This window comes from Malaclemys terrapin, chromosome 17 (genome assembly GCF_027887155.1).
Source record: "Malaclemys terrapin pileata isolate rMalTer1 chromosome 17, rMalTer1.hap1, whole genome shotgun sequence".
Taxonomy (NCBI): domain Eukaryota; kingdom Metazoa; phylum Chordata; order Testudines; family Emydidae; genus Malaclemys; species Malaclemys terrapin.
The window spans coordinates 432,971-453,788 of NC_071521.1; the positions used below are offsets into that span (position 1 = coordinate 432,971).

Sequence of the window (20,818 nt, forward strand, 5' to 3'; positions counted from 1 at the left end):
CCTTACCCATTATCATTGCAGGTTAATTTTGTTGCAGCTATTGATGTATATGAAGATGGTGAAGCTGGTCTACTGTTGTGTTATAACTGTAAGTGTTGTTTTATTTGATCCGGGCAATAGCAAAGGAAGTTTAAAAACATTAATTATATCAGTCTGCTTGTATCAATCCTGTTTATCTGTGGGATATGATTCTACATATTGCTAAGTTAGCAGTTTTTCAATATAATTTTCATTATTGTTTTATGACAAGCTGTGCAGAATGTAGAAACATCAGCTACCTGCTTTTATTTTCAGGTGTACAAATGAAATTCCCCAATTTTGGAGAACCACCTCTGGTGTTAATTACTCACCAAAATGTCAGCTCTGAGGTATCCATTATTATAATCGCCTTTCTTTCTTATATGACCCCATTACCAAAGTGTCTGAGCCCCTCACAATCTTTAATGAACCATCCAGTGATTAGGACTCTTGCCTGAGACTTTGATGCAATTCCTTGCTCTGCCACAGACTTCCTGTGTAACCTTGGGCAAAACAATTAGGCTCCAACTTTTCAAAAGTATTTGGGCAGTGCTGTGCTCTGCATTGCAATGCCTACCTGATTTAGGAGCCTAAGTGTCATTTTCAAAAAGGGTTCAGGCACTTATGAGCCTAATCCCATTGACAGTCAATGGAATTTAGCCTCATAACTACCAAAATTCCTTTTGAAAATGAGACTTGGGGTCCTAAATTAGGTAGGCACTGCAACACTGAGAGAAGCAATGCTTAAATACCTTTAAGAAATTGGGCCTTAGTCTCTATGCCCAGTTCACCATCTGTAATGAATGTTATAGCATTTCTTGACAACACAGAGATGTTGTGAGGATAAATACATCAAAAATTGTGAGGTGCTCAAACATTACAGTAATGAAGTCCATATAAGTCCCTGTTAATACAAAAGGCTAGACATGTGAGGGAGTAATGGCATCCTTTCAGACAAAATTCAAGAGTTCAGTCCAAGTAAATAGAGTAAATAAAAAGAATGGGGATTTGTAAGCTGGTTTTCAGTTTTACTAGAATCCCTGTTGTGTGTACTACTCATAGAAAGATGGTGACTTTCTTGATTTGACTTTGCAGATGTACTGATAATTTTTAAGCATTTTATAATTCATAATTGAAAGAAATCCTGCAACTAGGGAAATAGATGGTGAGTCATAGTTCACATTGGATAATCACTGCAATAATTACTGTAATAATAATGTTCTTTGAGTAATCAATGAATCCAGATTTTAAAAGCCAGTCAGTGGAGTCCTGCCTCTCTTACTGGCTGACCTATGCTTTTATTCTTTCCTTTTTGCTTTTTAGTATTGGAAAATTACCAGTTTTATGATTAGAAGTAGATGCTGTAGAAGCACTTGCTGGTGGAAAAACATGCAGTGCATGAAAACCATGATAGAATTTGAGCCATTGTACAAATAATACTGTTGTTCCTGAGAGACTGGGTGCACAAGTCATTTGATTAATAAAACCTCTGTGTCTAATATCCCCCAGGCCTCATATGGAAGTTTCCCCTCTCTGTACATTTCAGTCTTTGGGGAGTGTGAACTGTGCTAATGTATGACTGCTTAAAGGGTGTTCTGTGGTGGCTGACAGATACTGTGCCATTGATATCAACTTCAGAACATTTCTTGCCTGTGTCTCTAGCCACAGACAAGTAATGGAGGATCGGGAAACAAGCGAACACATGATTTCATAAAATATTAATGAATTGTAAAATTCTTACAATTGTAAAATAAATTATAAATAGCTTTGACATCAAAGTAGACACTTAAAATCGGATTTTACCACAGATGAGACACGATATAGTATATATTCTATATTACCCCTATTTTTCTCCCTTTAAAAATTGTAGTCAATGAATTCATGTTCTTATGGTTTTAACAGCTGTATAGGAAGATATAATCCAATTTTCTAAGCCATTTTATTTAATATTAATTTGTGTCATTTTCTATGTGAGTTAACAGATGTTTTTTGTTACAGATGTCTGCTACTACAGAAAGGTATGCCCCTATAATGGGGGTTCTCCTTTGGTCCAGACATCGGCATCAGACTTCCACTTTAGTTGGAACCAGGTTCCTTATGCTATTGGTAAGAAAAGACTGTAGTAACCTAGTAGGATGGTTTAACATCTTCGTTTGGTTTGGAATTGTACTTGGCCCCTACGGGAGAAGCAATGGGTGTTACAGAAATGCAGCCAAGTCACACTCAGTCTAGGGCTGTGCCAGTTCACCTAGATTTTTGCATTGACAGTTTAGAAAAACAAGGACCCTTTGGCAGATTCTTTCCATGCAGAAACAAAATTCTGAGATCATTGGCTTTTTTTTCTTGTTCTCCTCAGCCCATTCATTTCCTTCTATTTGCTCTATTTCTGTTCATTTGCTCTATTTGAGAAATTCCATCTACATCCTACTAAACGTGGAGAGTCAGGCAGTCACACAGGCTTTATGCAATTGGACATCCATGAGCATTTTAGAGGCTGTTTAAAAACTTCTAAAATATTTACACTAGAGAGCGGAGATGTTAGAGGAGGTCAGATTTTCAGGAAACTTCTAGAATCTTTTAAAAGCTCTAGGTGCTTTTGTAAAACATCTGACACAAATATATGTTCATAATTGTTCTCAGTAATAGCAGCCCTTATTCCCTTGCAGTTTGTGCTTTCCCTTATATCCTGGCCTTCACTACTGATTCCATAGAGATACGATTAGTGGTGAATGGGAACCTAGTCCACACAGCTGTGGTGCCTGAACTTCAACTTGTTGCATCAAGGGTAAGACATAGGAAAACTGTATTGGGACCCTGTGTGAGGTCTCATTACAATGTGTATGTGTAGTTCCTGGTAATAGACTTCTGGGTGTGCAAGCATAGAATGGAGACAATCACCTTCAGAATAGTCTATTAAAATCACAAAAATAGTTGATCCTACATGAGCAAGTTAGGTTGCAGATTATTTATGTAATTTGAAACAGTATATATAGATGTATGATCTTAAAGAAACACAGGACTGCACATTTCATTGACTGCAGTGACCATACATATTCCTTTTTTGAGTATAAATCTTAAATCCAAGCGCAGCACTATCATTTATAGGAGTACTTGTGGCACCTTAGAGACTAACACATTTATTTGAGCATAAGCTTTCGTGGGCCCACGAAAGCTTATGCTTAAATAAATGTGTTAGTCTCTAAGGTGCCACAAGTACTCCTGTTCTTTTTGCGGATACTCCTGTTCTTTTTGCGGATACAGACTAGCACGGCTGCTACTCTGAAAACTATCATTTATATTACCATTGCTCACCCAGAGATGCTCCTTTTCCAATGTCTTTCCCAGTTTCTTTCATTTTACATAGTTAGGAATACTCCTTTCTCTTTTCCACTTGACATTCCTCTGACTGAATAAAGGGTAAAAGGGTTCGGTGAGTCACCAGATGTGAGTTCATGGAGTAAATGCAAATAGGCCAACTTCATCCCTGGGTAATTCCATGATTTCAAGGATGAAGATGGCTCAGTGTGTTTTGTGCTTAGCCCTTATATATGCACCTGGAAAAAGGAGGGAGAATTCTCTATTTGTAATGAGGAGCAGTGATAGTAAAGGAAAGATTAGGCTACATTTTTTAACTTCATATGAACACAAGTTGGTTATTGAGCCAAACCCTTGGACTCTGGTCCAGTTCCTCAGTTGTATTTGAGGAGCACACAGCCAACCTGGGAGGGCAGGAGTGTGTCAATATGGTTCGGTGCTGTTTTTGACCTTCTCCCATTCCTGGAGCCATCTGGGCTGGTCACCTTTGCCCTTCAGGCTACTCTAATGTGCATTGTCTAATGTGCATTGATTGCCAACAGGGCTAAGGGGCCCAGGCAGGAATTGACAGCCCTCTGGAAAGCCCAGGCCATGCTACCTTCTGTAACTGCAAGTAGGGGGATCATGTAGGAGCTGGCTGCTCTGCCAACTGTATACCACCAGAGGATTCTTTTACTCTGGGGTGCTCCTCCCAGAGCCAGCTCCAGATGTCTTTAAGGCCTTTCCATTGGCAAATCAGCATACAGTGGCTGCACCATTTAAAGGACAACTCTTTGGGCACAGTCTCAATGCTAAACTGGGAAGTCTTGTTGTGCTAACAATGTGTTATTTGTCATTTCAGTCAGATATTTATTTTAAAGCTACTGCAACAGTAAGTGGATCATCCAATAGCAGTTCCAAGGAAACCAGTTCAAACAGTTCTCCTCAGACTCCAACAGCTCATGAAATGCCAGAATTTCCTTCTTTCTCAGCGGAAGGTAAAGTATTGTTGGGGCTGGTTGTGTGTTGGCTTTGAATCACTCTGGCAATTATCACATTTCCAATACCTCTGGGCTTTTGGTTTCGTGAATTTGGAGATGGTGAAAGATTTTGGATTGACAGCCCTTGTGGCTGAAGACCGAAATTTTCTATTCATCCATAGAAGTGGCTGTGCAAGCTTGCTCTACTTCACCTCCTGCCAATATCCCTCAGCATTGCTCTGGAGGGACCTTTCCTAGGAGGAGGAGGACAATCCAGTTTCAATGGCCTGCTGAATCTTTGACAACTATTTTTCAGGGATAAGACTGCAAACAAAGATGCCAGTTATGATGGAGGGAGGTTCAGAAAAGAGACAGTTACCTACTAAGAACTGAACTGAGACACCCTCCCAACACCCAGCTCTTTTCAGTACCAGAGTATTACAGTTCCTTTATGAATGAAAATAGTAATTAGGCAGCCCCAGCCCCAAAGAGCTTGCAATACCACTTTAGATATGACGGGATCAGTGGAGTAACAAACAGTAGGGGGGATAAATATGAAATGACAAGGGCCCAATAACAAGATCACACACTGTATACCAGTGGTTCTCAACTAGGGGTACAAGTACCCCTGGGGGTACGCAGAGGTCTTCCAGAGGGTACATCAACTCATCTGGACATTTGCCTAGCTTTTCAACACGCTATGTAAAAAGCACTAGCAAAGTCAAACTAAAATTTCATGCAGACAATGACTTGGTTATACTACTCTATGTATTATACACTGAAATGTAAGTACAATATTTATATCAGTTGATTTATTTTATAATTACATGGTAAAATGAGAAAGTAAGCAATTTTTCAGTAATAGTGTGCTGTGACACTTTTGTGTTTTTATGTCTGATTTTTGTAAGCAAGTAGTTTTTAAGTGAGGTGAAACTTGGGAGTACTCAAGACAAATCAGGCTTTTGAAAGAGGTACAGTAGTCCTGGAAAGGTTGAGAGCCACTGCTGTACATCTCTCTGGCTCAGTTAAATATGCTACTGCTGCTATATAGCCGTGATAGAAAAAAACGGAAAGTAATCATTTTAATTCTTCTTTGAGTGCTTGCTCATGTCCATTCCATGTTAGGCGTGTGTGCTCACCACATGCACCAGTGCCACAAGTTTTTCCCTCAGTGGTATCCGTAGGGGACTGGGTCTGGCGCCCACTGGAGCGGCGCTCTTATGCCGCGGTATAAGGGGCGCCGCTGGCTCCCCCCATCCTCCGTTCCTTATTACCACCTGTGATGGTGCTAGTACATTCCTTTGCTTCAGCAAACCTTTTCTTCTGTAGAATTGTTCGTTGCAAACCTTTCTATTGTACATAGTTATATCAACTAGTATTAGTTCCCTTAGTGTGTTTTAGTTAGTTTTAGTTGTCCCAGATGGGACTTAGGCTTGGGATGGAGCATGCCCGCTCCCTGGGCTTTAAGAACTGCTACTGCTGTAAGAAACCCATGCCCATCAGTGACCCCCCAACACCAGTTGTTTAAGGTGTTTGGGAGAATCTCATGTCAGCAACAGGTGTCGAATCTGCAAGAGCTTTAAGCCTCGCACTAAGAAAGAGCGGGACATCCGACTTGAAGCACTCCTTATGGAGTCGGCGCTGACTCCAGCACCGGGGCAGCAGAGATCAAACTCCGCATCCAGCACTGTGACGTCAGTGTGGAGCGGCCCGTGGGTACGATCATCAGACAGATGACAATCCACCTCCCCGGCACCAACCAGTAAAAAGGGGAAGACCGGGAGAGGTCAGTCTCCTGCTCGCAAGGGCAAGGAGAGGGAAGGAGGCGAGCCTAGACACAATGAACGGTGGCTCATTGCCTCCAAGTGGGAGTGGGGCCCCAGCTTCAGTTGAGCAGGTTAGTCCATCCCAGGATGTGCCAGCCACCCTGGACAGCAGCATGGCAGTCCGGCACCTGGCAATGCCGTCGACCCCAGAGGCCCTACAGGCAGCGCAGGATATCTTGTCCCTCCCGGTGCTGCCCACACCGGCGACTACAGCTCCCAAATCAAGGGGTAAGCCTGCCCTTGTACCACCCCCTCAATCCCCATCAATGCAGTACCGCTCACCATGTCAGGGAGCATCCCACCAGTGCTCGCCCGCACAGAGCCACCACATCTCGGACATAGGGCTACATACCAATTGGAGCCCTCAGCACAGGTCTCCGGACTCCGGCCATCACTCTGCAGGATCAAAGCCTCAATCACCGGTAATATGGCATAGCCTACTGAGGCACGTTCATCCCCGCGACCCCGGTCCCGGGAGGGTTGCTCGCCTTCGGATTGCTGCCGCTGTGGCGGTAACCTCCGTCAGGACTCTCGGTACCTGTCACTGACCTATAGCCAGAGGTTGCTATACCAGCATCGACGCTCGTCATCGCGGCATTGGTCACTCTCTTGCTCCTGCTTCCGTTCTATAGGCCGAAACCGGTTGGGAACTGTTTGGTGTAGATCGCCGTGGTACTGTCGTGGATCCGCCAGATGCTGACGCCAGTCACCAGGATCTTGACGCGGTGGATCGTCTCCCGCATACAGATCCCACTTGGAGTGTGGCGGTGGACACAGCCGGGACCAAGACGCCTGGTCAGTCTTGGTGTGGTCCCGATCTCCGGAACATGGCCCTCCATCCCTGGGCTCAGAGTTGGACCAAGAACCCCTATAGGTGGGGCAAGGTCCTCCACTGGCGACACCGGTTCTCCCTGTGGCACTGTCAGCACTACCGTGGCCACAGGGTCAATGGCCCATGCTGTGGCACCCTTGGAACCTGTGGGGTTCACGCAGCTGCCCCAAAGGCATAAGTCAGTGTCAGGAGTCTCTGACAAGTCCTCTGCCATGGTCTCCCGTCCACCTGAGATGGAGGCTGCTCTCGCAAGACCACGGTGGCCTCCTGCACCCCAACCTTGCCTCCCTCCACCTCATGGTGTGGATGCTGCATGGTTGAACCCAGAGGAGCAAGCCTGCTCCAGGGAGGTGCAGCAGTCCTTTTGGGAAGTAGAAAACCCTCCACTAGGGCAACTTACCTGGCTAAGTCTCCCCAACGCACTCTTCGCTGCAGTCAATCTTGGAATACCTGCTCCCCCTGAAAAATCAGGGCCTGGCCCTCTTGTCTATCAAGGTTCATCTAGGTGCCATCTCAGCTTTTCATCCACTGATCCAGGGTAGATTGATGTTCTCGCATGAGATGTCTGTCAGGTTCCTGAAAGGCCTCAAAAGGCTCCTCCCTCCTGTTAGAGATCCTGTCCCACAGTGGGATCTCAATCTGGTTCTCTTCAGACTCACGGGTCCGCCCTTTGAGCCCTTGGGCTCTTGTTCCCTTTCTCACCTATCGTGGAAAGTTGCCTTCCTTGTGGCAGTGACATCGGCTAGCTGGAACTGCCAGATACGGTTTTCTATAAAGACAAGGTACAGCTGTGACCCCAGCTGGCCTTCCTGTCGAAGGTGGTGTCTTCCTTCCATATCAAAAAGGAAATCATCTTCCCGGTGTTCTGACCTAAGCCGCACAAGACGAATGAGGAGAGGCGGCTGGACATCCAACTTGCCTTAGCGTTTTACCTGGAGCATATCAAGCCCTTTTGCAGGTCGACACAGCTCTTCATTGCAACAGTGGACAGGATGAAGGGCCTGCCAGTGTCCTCTCAGAGGATCTCCAATTGGATCACTTCCTACATCCAGACCTGTTATGAGTTGGCGCAGGTTTAGCCACCGCCGTTAGTGAAGGCCCACTCAATGAGAGCGCAACGTGGTCTTCAGTTCACACGTTCGTGGCACACTACACCATCACCCAGCAGGCCAGGGACGATGCTTGATTAGGCAGAGCTGTTACAGGCTACACATCCATGAACTCCTACTTACCTCTGTTGGTACTTCTTGGGAGTCAACATGGAATGGACATGAGCAAGTACCTGAAGAAGAAAAGACAGTTACCTTTTCCATAACTGGTGTTCTTCAAGATGTGTTGCTCATGTCCATTCTATGACCCGCCCTCCTTCCCCACTGTTGGCAAGAGGGAATAGAGGGTAGGAGGAGCCGGCAGTGCCCCTTATATTGCAGCATGTGTGCGCCACTCCTCTGCGGATACCACTGAGGGAAAAACTTCTGGCACCGGTGCATGTGGTGAGCACACACATTTAACATGGAATGGACATGAGCGACATACCTCGAAAAATGCCAGTTATGGAAAAGATAACTGTCCTTTGTTTAAAAAGGCACCTAATACTTATTGAATAGTAAAAGCTGTTTGTCCTAGAAAATTATGAAAAAAGTCAAATATCCTTTAGTTTCCCAGAAAAAATTATTTAAAAGCCATACATTAGATTATTTGAAATCCACACTCCACTACACTGTAGATATTATAAAGCCAACATCGTAAGATCAATGAGGGAGTCTTGCTCAGGAGTGGGCTGGGCAGCATGACAAGACCATAAAGTTTTTCAGAAAGCAAGGTCATGGCCTTGTGGATTAAAGCATTGGCCTAGGACTCAAGAAAGCTGGGTTCAGTTACTGCCTTGACCACAGACTCCGTGTGACCTACAGTAAGTCATCTCATCTCTGTGTGCAGCAGTTCCCCATCTGTAGAATGGTATAATGATACTACTCTGTCTTGCCTATTCACACTGTTGGCTCTTTGGGGCAAGGATGGTGTCTTGCTATGTGTGTGTACAGCTTCCAGTATTGTACAGCTTCCAGTATCATGGGGCCCTGATTCTTGGTTGAGGCCAGTAGGTGCTGTAAAAAATAAATTGTACCTCCCAGTTTTTGTAGTAGGAGTCATACCCTTGACAAATATGCAGCATTAATTATTGTAGGCCTCACAAAAGAAGTGTCTCCTAAGGAGGCATTTGATCCTGGAGAGTGTGGTGGCATGGTGAACCAAAATGGAATCATAGAACTGGAAGGGACCTCGAGAGGTGATCTAGTTCAGTCCCCTGCAGTCAAGGCAGGACTAAGTATTATCTAGACCATCCCTGACAAGTGTTTGTCCAACCTGCTCTTAAAAATCCCCAATGATGGATATTCCACAACCTCCCTAGGCAATTTATTCCAGTGCTTAAAAACTCTTAACCTCTGAGGGTAGGACAAGAAGCAATGGGCTTAAATTGCAGCAAGGGCGGTTTAGGTTGGATATTAGAAAAAACTTCCTAACTGTCAGAGTGGATAAGCACTGGAATAAATTGCCTAGGAGGTTGTGGAATCTCCATCATTGGGGATTTTTAAGAGCAGGTTGGACAGACACTTGTCAGGGATGGTCTAGATTAGTGGTTCTCAACCTTTTTGCCATTGTGGGCCACATCCAATACTACCAGAATGGCCCTAAGGATGTCACATGGGTTGCAGCTCTGTGCTGATTGGGCCGCAGGTTCAGAACCACTGGTCTAGATAATACTTAGTCCTGCCACAAGTACAGGGAACTGGACTAGATGGCCTCTCAAGGTCCCTTCAGGTGCTACAATTCTATAATTTGTTACCCATGTGGTTATTTATAGGTTGTAATCAAGTCATCTCTTAACCTCCTCTTAGCTTCACCTTAAGCTAAATAGATTGAGGGAATCTATTCCTTGAGTCATAAGGAATGTTTTCTAATCCTTTAATCATTCTCATGGCTCTTCTCTGAACTCTCTCCAATTTATCAACATCCTTCTTGAATTGTGGGAACCAGAACTGGACACGATATTCCAGCAGTGGTTGCACCAGTGCCAAATGCTGAGGTAAAATTACTTCTTTGTTCCTACTGGGGTTCCCCTGTTTATGCATACCAGGATTGCATTAGCTCTTTTGGGTCCTGTGCCACATTGGGAGCTTATGCTCAGATGATTATCCACCAGGACCACCAAATCTTTTTCAGAGTCACTGCTTCTCAGGATAGTGTCACCTGTCCTGTAAGTATTGCCTACATTCTTTCGCATAACAAGAACCCAATGACTAGAAACTGAAGCCATACAAATTCATATTAGAAACAAGGCACACATTTTTAATTATGAGAGCAATTAACCATTAGAACAAACTACCAAGAGAAGTGGTGGATTCTCCATCTTCATGTCTTCAAATCAAGACTGGATGCCTTTCTGGAAGATGTGCTTTATTTAAACACAAGTTTTTGGGCTCATTACAGGTGTAACTGGATGAAATGTAATGGCCTGTGATATACAGTTGGTCAGACTACGGAAGTGTAAAATGAGGGAAGATATGAGCACTCAGCACACAGTCGAGATGTTGAAAACGAAATTAATCAAGGAGCCAAAGGATATGAAAAGAAGAAATTATTGAATTGCCTATATACTAATGTGAGGAGCCTGGGAACAAACAAGAGGAATTAGAATTGCTCATTTATCAGCATAAATTTGATGTACTGTAGTTGTATTACTGAAACTTGGTGGGATGATTCAGACAACTGGAATGTTAAAATCAATGGTTATAACCCATTTATGAAGGGCTGAGTGGGCAAAAGGGGAGAGGGAGTAAAACTCTGTCAAACATTAACGGTTCCAAGTCACTGATAACTCAGAAGAAAATTATCTTGGTTATGTCTCAGTATCCTAACACAGAGGTTCTTAACCTTTGTCCTTCTGAGGCTCCCCCAACATGCTATAAAAATTCTACGGCCCATCCATGCCACAACAACTGTTTTTCAGTAGATTAAAAGTCAGGGCCGGCATTAGGGGGTAGCAAGGAAAACAATTGCCCAGGGCCTCGCGCACGCCACAGGGGACCCCACAAAGCTAAGTTGCTCAGGCTTCGGCTTTAGTCTGGGAAGGAGAGGCTTGGGCTTCAGCTTCAGCCGCGAGCAGCATGGCTCAGAATTCGGCTTTCTGCCCTGGGTCCCAGTGAGTCTAATGCTGGCCCTGTTTTGGCAGACCCCCTAAAACCTGCTCACGGCCCCTCAGGGGACCCTGTATCCCTGGTTGAGAACTGCTGTCCTAACAGATAAAGCACAAGATGGGATACTAGTTGATGGCTGCTACAGACCCCCCCATATCACACTCGGGAACAGGATGACTGACTCTTTACACATCTATCTATAATGTGTAGGGGGGGAAACTGTGATTATGGGAGACTTCATTTTGTGACCTATGCTAGAGGTTTCATGCTGTTGATACTAAAACATCCTTGGAATTTCTAAACATTGTGGATGACAGTTTCCTAATTCAAAAATAGTTGCAGCCAACACAGGGAAATTCTATATTAGACCTCGTTTTGACAGATAAAGAGGACCTGATCACAGAACTAAAAATTAATGGTAACTTAGCTACAAGTGATCTTGACTTGATCACATTTATAATGTACAAACAGAATAAAGTTTAGACCAGACAGATGTATATCTGATGCTTTTAAAAAGGCCCAGTTTTGCAAGGCTGAAAACAATTAGCCAAATCAGCTATGAGGAAGAATTTCATCAGAAAAATGTGTATGATAATTAGGAATTGTTTTAAAACACATTACTAGATGCCTCAAAACCGACAATTCAGGAAGAAGACAACATTGGTTAAAAAAACGACCAGTTCTTCTTTGAGTGCTTGCTCATGTGTATTCCACAGTAGGTGTGCGTGCGCATCACGTGCACTGGTGCCGGAAGTTTTTCCCTTAGCAGTACCCGTAGGGGGGGAGCACCCCCCACGACCCCTGGAGTGGTGCCTCTGTATCATGCTATAAGGGGAACCGTGCACTCTCCCCCCTCTCAGTTCTTTCTTGTCGCCAGTGAAGATGCGTCAGAACTTCTTGCTCCAGCTCTGCTGCAGCCTTTCCAGTTGATCTTAGAGGTACCTTTAGCTAGTTATTAGTAGCTCATAGAAAGTAGTTTTTCAGTTGTTAGTTGGCCCGGGGCATGCCCCGTGCCCCAGGCTTCAAGACGTGCGACTCCTGTCGCTGTTTCATGCCAAGGAATGATCTGCATGCTGAGTGTCTCTGCTGCTTGGGCGAAACTCACGTTAGTGAACGCTGCAAGATCTGCAGGTCTTTTAAGCCACAAACTAAGAAGGAGAGGGACATCAGACTTCGCACTCTCCTCATGGAATCGGCGCTGGCTCCAACTCCAGTACGCCGAGCAGAGCCTCCTCCCCCAGTCGGCACCACTCCCCTTCCAAGAAGCAAAGGAAGAGCTTGACTTCGCAGCGGTGCCGAGAGAAGGGAGGGGGAGAGGCTGGTCTCGCATTGGGCAGCCTTGGTCCCCCCCAGGCTTGAAACCTCCAACTCATGCTGAGCGGAGTAGCCCGATAGTGTCTACACGTGCCTCTCCTGCGGTCCGGATCCCATTGACGCCGGAGGCTCTATGGGCCGCTCGAGTCATTTTGAGCTTGCTGGTGTCCGGGGCACCGCCAGTGGCGGGCCCCCAGTCCCGAGGCAAACCGCCACTGGGTGCTCGACAGGCCTACCTGGTACGGCGCAGCTCTCACTCCAAAGATTGCTCTCCACCTTGTTCAGCACGCAGCGACATGTCCACTCGCAGTTCGCGTCCACCACCCTCGATGCCAGCCAGGTGACCCGGTTCGGTGCCATCCGGGCAGGAGTCTTGGGGCCCCTCCACGGCACACAGCAGCGGGCGCAGGCACCGAGATAGGTGTTGAAGGCGCTACTCTTCACAACGCAGCTATCATAGCCAGTCTCAGCGCGACCGACGTCGACGCGCCCGCTCGAGCTCCTGCTCTGTCAGACATCACACACAGGGCTCCCGACATGCGTCACCGGCACCACGGCACTGCAGCTCCAGGCGTCGAAGCGAATCTCAGAGCAGTACTTCCGGGGGGTACCGGTCCTCAACATCGAGGTCCCGGTCCTGTGGAAGACTGCACCGTAGGCACTGTCGCTCCCACCACTCCTATGGTACTGTTCGATCGGTGGTGATCTCGGCCTTGGCACCCAGCCGCCCCTCTCTGGGCCGTATGATCAGCCGGACCAGATAGTGCCACCTGGCCCGCAGCATGGACAGTGGTAAGGGGCCCCGTGACAGGGACAATTGTGTCAATGGGCACCATGACCGCCAATGCCCACCCAGGTGGAAACCCGCTCAGTGGCCGGGGTGTCCGAGGCCCCATCGGCCTCGCTATCTAGGCCAAGGGACAAATCAACAGATCATGAGTTGTCGACTCCATGCCCGGACTCCAACCTGGGGGTTGATCCCCCGGCACCAGTGGCGGCCCACAGCCCCGTGCCAGCCTCCTCTCCTGCACCGGATGATACCATCACGGCACCGCAACCCTCTGCTCCACAGGAAGACTTCAGGGCGCATCAAGACCTGTAAAGCGGGTGGCGTCGAGCCTCCAGCTGCAGGCCGAGGCGATGGAGGGCCCCGTCCGATTCCCTCTTCAATATACTGTCCCCCTCGGTGCCGGGCCGTGTGGCCTTACCCCTTCACCAAGGAGTAGCCAACATCTCCAATGCCCTGTGGTTAACTCCTGCCTCTCTGGCCCTGATTTGCAAGAAGGCTGAGAGGAAGTATTTTGTGCCGGCCAAGAACCACGAATACCTATACTCTCACCCGGCACCTAACTCTCTGGTGGCGGAATCGGTGAACACCAGGAGTGGCAGGGCCACCCCGCGCCCACCACTAAGAATAAAGACGCCAGGGGACTAGACTCTTTTGGTAGAAAACTTTACTCCTCTTCAAGTTTCTAGCTCAGGGTGGCCAACCATCAGACCTTACTGAGCCGATATGATTTTAATTTATGGGAGTCCCTGCCAAAGTTCGAGCCACTCCTCCTCGAGTGGGATAGGAAGGACTTTAAGGCATTGGTGGACGAGGGGGCGACAGCAGCCAAAGCAGCCCTGCAGGTGGCGGCAGATACGGCGGCTCGCTCGATGTCCTCCGCGATCTCCATGCACAGGGCGTCGTGGCTCCTCCTGTCCGGGCTTTCGGCGGAGGCTCAGTCCCTCACGTAGGACCTGCCATTCAATGGGAAGGCCCTATTCGCCGAACAGACAGACGCCAGGCTGCACGGGATGAAAGACTCTCGTACCACCCTGCAGACCGTGAGCCTCTACGTCCCTCCAGCTAAGGACAAGGCCAAACCGCAGATGTCAGCTCACCCTGCACAGAGCAGATATGAGCCCCCTTACAAGAGGCTGAGAGACCAAAAGCGCTGGCCTCAACGACAGTCCCGCTCTGCCCCACTGCCTGGGCCTTCTAAGAGAAAGAGGCAGTTTTGACTATTTGCAGGGGGGCACCAAGGCAGTTGCCATGGAAACCCCCCTACCAATAAAGTTTGTGTTCGGCAACCGTTTATCTGCCTTCCATGGGGAATTGTCACAAATAACCTTGGACTGCTGGGTCCTCAACACCATTTCCAAGGGCTACACGTTGCAGTTCAGTTCACCTCCACCAAACCACCCCTTATCCCTGGTGGGCTCGGGGGAGATTGTAGGGAGCTCTGGAGCAGGGGAGGCAGTGGGGGAGGGGAGTTGTCTGGCACGAAGGGGGGGCTCTCTGGAGAGGTGTGACAGGGGCACAGGGACCGTTGGGGATCTCTCAGGGGGGTAGAGGGTTGTATGGGTCTCTGTGGGGCCGGGGGGGAATGATGGACAGAGCCAGCCACACCCCTGGTCTGCTCTGCAGGGGGCTGTTGCTATAGCCCCCTCAGGAAGCTCCCTCTGTACTGTGTATTTTATGCCAGCCCCGGGGTGTCCATCACTGCTCCTTTCCCCCCACCCACGGCTCCATCTGTCTGGCCCCACAACTCCCCGACTGTGTCTGTGTGTCTCTGACAGTGACTGAGGCTCTCTCTGTCTGCAGCTCCCTCCCCGTCCCTGCTGTGGAGGCATGGCCAGGCAGCTCTGGCGTCGGTCCCTGCAGCTCCCATTGGCCAGGGTTCCCGGCCAATGGGCTGCGAGCCGGATCAGCGCTGGGGCCTCTCCGCAGCATGCAGCGACTCCGGGGACGGGGGAAGCTGCTTGTGGGGAGGCAGGGGAGCTGCCCCCGAGGTGAGAGCGCCCCACGTTGCCGTCCCATGGCACAGGGTCCCCTGAAGCTCGGGGCCTGGGGCCCAAACATTGGTGGAGCTGGGCCCACCTTCATAAATATTGATGGAGAATGGGCACCATGGGCCCATATAATTCGCTGCCTATAGTTCTTCAAGACGTGTGGTCCCTGTCTGGATTCCAATTGCAAGTGTGCATGTGTGCCATGCGCCGGAGCTGGTACTGTTCATAGTACTGTCCGTTGACCTGCATGTGCATTGTGTGTCGACCTCGTGTTGTGTCCGAGGTGTTAAGAAGCTATGTGGGTCAACGCTGCTCCAGTTCCCTCTAACGCTGCAGTAGTGAGGGAAGTGGAGGGGATGAAGGGTGGATATAGAATCCAGATAGGGAGCATACATCCCGAAGAACCTTCAGTTACAGTAAGCAACTTTCTCTTCTTCTTTGAGTGATGGTTCCTATGTGGATTCCAATCGTGGAAGAGTAGCAAGCAGTAATCAGCGTGGAGGCAGGTGCGAAGGCTCAACAGTAGTTAGTGTGCAAAACTGCTTGCCCAATGGCAATGTCTGTCAATGCAGCTGGGACAATAGCATAATGCTTGGCAGAAGTGTGGACAGAGGACCAGGTGGCCGCATAACAGATGTCCTGCCATGGAACGTCTGCGAGGAGGCCCGACGTAGTGTCTTGAGCTTGCGTGGAGTGAGCCATGACCCCAGATGGCGCGGGAACATCGGAGAGAGTGTAGCAGTCAGAAATATAGCAGCAGAGTGTGAGAGGGTGCAACAAAGAGCCAGTCATCGAGGTAGAGAAAAAGGGAATGACCCAGACGGCGCATATAGGCTGCAATGATGGCGAAGACCTAGGTAAATACCTTGGGTGCCGTAGCGATGTCAAAGGGGAGGACCTTTAATTGGTAATGAGAATCACCTACGACGAAGCGAAGAAATGTGCAGTGGGTGGAATGAATGTCGATATGAAAATAGGCATCCTTTATATCAAGATCCGCGAACCAGGCTCCTTTGAGGAGACACAGAAGTATCAGGGGGAGTGTAACCATCTGGAAGCGGAACTTGCGGATAAATTAGTTGAGCAATCGGAGGTCCAGGATAGGGCAAATGCCACCCCCTTTCTTCGGTATGAGGCAATAGGGGGACTAAAAACAATGGCCGCGATAGCGGTGTGAGACTGGCTCTATAGCACCCTTTGCAGAAGGGCATTTGCTTCCTGGTGGAAGAAGTGATATTGGGAGGGGTCCAAAGTGCAACCACTGGAAGAGTGGCGGTGAGGAAAGGAAGAAACTCTGAGGTAGCCCCGGCGGACAATATCCAACACCCCGATTGGTGGTAATTGAGGCCCAGGAGTGAGCAAAAAGGGTAAGGCGGCTGCCAAAGATGACATGGGGCGTAGTCAGTGGGTTGGAGGAAAGTTTGCAGTTCTCTGTACAGGAGTCAAAAGTTTTGACTAGGGGTGCGATGGGCAAACATGGAGGCAGCTGAGATAGAAGCTGAAAATTGTCACAGACGCTGGGAGCATGGTCGGCGACGAGGGTGTTCGGGTTGGTGCTGGGGGTAAGGCTGGTAAGCCTTGTAGGTGGTTTGGCGAGGGCAGGAGGAAGACAAGTTTTGACAATGTGTGGAGTCCGGGGTGTAGAGGCCTAGGGAGTGGCAGGTGGCTCTAGAGCCCTTGAGGGAGTGAAGGGATTCATCTGTTTTATCACTGAATAGTTTGTTGTTGTCGAAGGGAAGATCCTGCAAAGTTGTTTGGACCTCCATCTGACAACTGCTTGACTGAAGCCATGAGTCACCATGAAGTACCACCCCTGGGGGCCAGTGACTGGGAAGCGGTGTTGGCAGCATCCACTCTGCCCTCATCAACTAGAAATTGGAATTCCTGCTGCTTATCTGGGAGGAGGAATTCAATTAATTGGGCCAGTGTTGCGTGTGAGTGGGAATCAGACTTGGCCAGTATGGCTTCGTAACTGGTAATGCAGAATTGTCTTCCTGCTGAGGAATAGACTTTATGCCCAATAAGGTCAAGTTTTTTGGCTGCACGATCCAGTGGGGTAGAGCGGAGGTGGTGGTGTTGGGCGTGCTCCATGGCCACTTGGACTACCAAGGAGTTACGGAGTGGGTGTTGGAAAAGGAAGTCCATACCCTTGATTGGCACAAAGTAGCAACGTTCCACTGTTTTCAGGGTAGGTGTACATGATGCCAGCTGGAGAATGACATTAGGGATGGGCAGGGCATTGCGAGTGGAGCCTGAAGGCTGAAGGATATCCAGGAATTGATCCTGAGGGTCCTGGATGTCCTCTGTGGGCAGATTGTGATCATTGGCCATGCATCGCAAGAAGGCTTGATATTAGACATGGTCATCTGTAGGAGAGCGGGTGGGGAGGGTATGAGAGTATCATCCAGGATGGAGGAGGCACTGGTGTTGACCGATGGTGCCAGCACTTCCAGAGGCGCCATTGGTGCGGGCAGGTCCAGTGGAATGGAGGCATCCGCAGGAGGGTAATAAGTTGCAGTAGTCGACAGAGAACGTTGGTGATGCATCCACCATTGGTATGGGTCCCAAGCTGCCCAATAGGGCTAGGCGTATGGGTTGCTTGGAACCGATGGTTCCCTTGGATAGGTGAACCAAGGATCCGCAAAGTGCCCATAAGGTGAAGGATAGGGTGGTCCTCTAGTATCCAGGCTGTATGAGCGGACAGGAGAGAAAGGCAGTTCCACCTCGGAGGACCAGTCCAAGCCCAAAGATGGTTCCAGCAGAGGCAGAGCCATCGGAGCAGTGCGTTGGAGAGCCCACAAACAGCTGTGGGTGTTAATGGGGACAGGCATCCTAGTGTGCGCAGGGCCGGGAGGGAGACCCCAACGGTCCTGGCAGAGTGGACGGTGACGGTGGTGAAGGCTGAAGTGCCGCCTGGTCAAAGTTGTCATTGCAGGAACAGGGTGCCAAGACTTATGCTCCAAGCGGGACTTCTTAACTGGAGGACCTCCTCTTCTGCGCGCAACTTTTCACCTGTCCTGGCACAGCTCAGGGAGGAAACGCTGTCCTTCGGAGCAGTCCCCATCGGGGATCTGCCCTTGTGTCCATGCGAGTGCTTCTTATGAGCATGGTGCTTGGAAGGATGTGGAGGTGCCACTGGTGCTGGGTAGGATGGGCCTGGAGCAGAACTGACCGCCAGGCGGAATGGCGGTCCTTTGGTGCCGGTTCCTATGGAGGGCGTGGATGCATAGCACCCTCCCTTAGGAATTTGCGGAGATGAAGCTCACAAGCTTCCTGAGTTCTAGGCGGGAAGGAGCAGCAGATGGAGAAGCATGTAGCTACGTGAGCTTCACCCAGACAGTATAGGCACCTTTGGTGTTCTGGGAATTCCTACAGCTAATTCTTAACTAAACTAACAACTACGAGGTAAGGGAAAATGAAGATGGATAACTACTCTATAACTAACTATATACAATATACCATCGAAGACTGTAATTTTTGAAAGAATAGCAATGAAGATAGAGAAATGAGGGTTCTGACTATGGCAGCGGTAAGAGGGAACTGGAGTGTCGTCGACCCGCACAGCTTCTTAAAGCCTTGGACGCGCCATGCGTTGGATGCACATGCGAATCAACAGACACGAATATGAACAGCTCCGGCGCATGGCACGCATGCCCATCCGTGATTGGAATCCACATAGGGACCATCACTCGAAGAAGAACTTATAGCACAGTTTCAGAGTTATAAAGTACCAGTAACATTATTAGTTTAAGCAATGCTACCAAAGAAAGCAGGGCTACCGAGGGGTACACATGTCCCTGTGAAGTTACTGCCCAGTTGCTCATACTGGAACTCTGATGGTAACATTGAAAAGAGGAGCTTGCATCCCCATTGTCTTCAGCTTGCATATAAACTATTTTAACAAAGGGAACAGCAATCCCTGTTTTCCCCTCATCTTGTGCTCTGTATCAATAAAATGCTGTCGTCACTCCACTATAAAATCTACTCTGCTAACAGCATCCGTTGTCTAGTTCCAGTGTACTTTTATGTCCAATCGTCTGTTTATTTAGATGGTAAGCGCTGCAGGTAAATGGCCATGTCTTTGTTATGACCAGCTGAACATGTTGTCACCACTCAAGTGATAAAAAATAATGTGTCAAATTATTATTACTGTGAAAATATGAAAATCTCTTTCTGGTTGTTTTTTCTGTGTTTCAGGTGAAGTTCAGTATAAAAACTTATACAAAATTCCTCTGAGTAACCTGGCTGGGAGGAGCATTGAACGACCTCTGAAGTCACCATTAGTCCCCAAGGCCATCATCACCTCAACGTCTAGTGTTACTGCCTCAGCTCCTGTCAGTCACTCATTATCTTTGTCTCGTATGGAAATTAAAGAAATTGCAAGCAGGACACGCAAAGAACTGCTGGGTAAAGACTCTTGATTGATACAATCAATTCCCAATTATACTACCTGGAGTCTCTGTCACCCATTTAGATTTCTGGAGTGACATATATCAGAAAATATTACAAAAATAAAATCTCAGCTGGTGAAAAAACAGCCTCGTTGTGGAAAGGCTACATGCTTTAAAGAAAACATAAAATACTTTGGTAATCTGGTGTCTGATTAGCTAATGCACACAATAGGTCTGTACTCTAACCCAGTCATAACGTAGCCAATGTCTGAAGCCAGTGAAGGGTATTATATCTATAACAGCCCCATGAATGTTTAATCTCTTTTCTGAAAACTAAGTCTTTTATTCCTTTATTGAGGCCTCTTGGATGAGAAAGTTCCCAAATCAGAAGTAGCACAGAAGCAAAAGAAGGTTCCTCGAAAACCATCAGACCACAAGCAGGGAGCAATAAGGTCAACAAGCAGTGACAGGTAAAGAGGAGGATTTAAAAAAAATCACACTAAATTACAGGGTAAAATCCTTGGGTCCTGACCCTCAGTGGGGCTGCTGGGTTGTACTGTAATACTAAGGATGATTTTAAACTATAAACAGTTTAAAAAAATTGCCCATAACACTGCCCCGGTAGTGTCAGAACTGGGACCAGTAATAATTTTGGCGAAGGATTGTCAATATTTTCATATAATCTTTGGTTTCTAGGTGTGTATAGCCTTTTTGAATTATATCTGGCTGTATACCTAGGAACCAAATCATGGACCTATGAACAAAACCAGACTAAATGGGCCTTGATAAGGTAACCATGTTTGGGCCTCCCTCAGAAGGATTTTGGCAAACAGATTTGCAGATTATGGATTCACTGGTGTGACAGTGTCAGGCCAGACAGCTACAGGAGAGTGCAGGAAGGAAGGTATTAGCCTCAGGATAAGCAGGTCCCTCTTCCCCTGGTAACTGAGCAGGGGTTACTCCAGGTTAATTAGGACACCTGGAGTCAATTAAAAACCTGCCAGAATGGGTTAAAAGCCTTCCCCCACTGCCACTCAGGGGGGTGATAGGTGTTGTGAGAGTGAAGGCGAGCTGAGCGGTGCGGAAGCTGACAAGGACCAGGGAGAACTCCACAGGTATAGAGATTGGAGAGAAACCCTACCCTAAGCAGGAGCTAAGGACCCTTCCAGGGCCAAAGACCTGAAAAAAA

The 20,818-nt window shown here is 47.9% G+C and overlaps 1 protein-coding gene across 11 annotated transcripts in view; it reads left to right on the forward strand.

The window, feature by feature from the left end:
• The window catches only part of GARNL3 (GTPase activating Rap/RanGAP domain like 3), a 216,171-nt gene that overhangs the window by 191,987 nt on the left and 3,366 nt on the right, over positions 1–20,818 (forward strand). For 7 of the 11 annotated variants that reach the window (XM_054007554.1, XM_054007552.1, XM_054007551.1 and 4 more), the window contains 6 exons: positions 22–88; positions 2,017–2,124; positions 2,685–2,803; positions 4,175–4,310; positions 19,436–19,645; positions 19,988–20,099. In XM_054007554.1, coding sequence (XP_053863529.1) covers positions 22–88; positions 2,017–2,124; positions 2,685–2,803; positions 4,175–4,310; positions 19,436–19,645; positions 19,988–20,099 — 752 coding nt within the window. Of the gene's footprint in view, positions 1–21; positions 103–294; positions 369–2,016; positions 2,622–2,684; positions 2,804–4,174; positions 4,311–19,435; positions 19,646–19,987; positions 20,100–20,818 lie in introns of those variants that run through there. The other 4 variants (XR_008442642.1, XM_054007556.1, XM_054007558.1 and 1 more) reach the window with 4 other exon arrangements.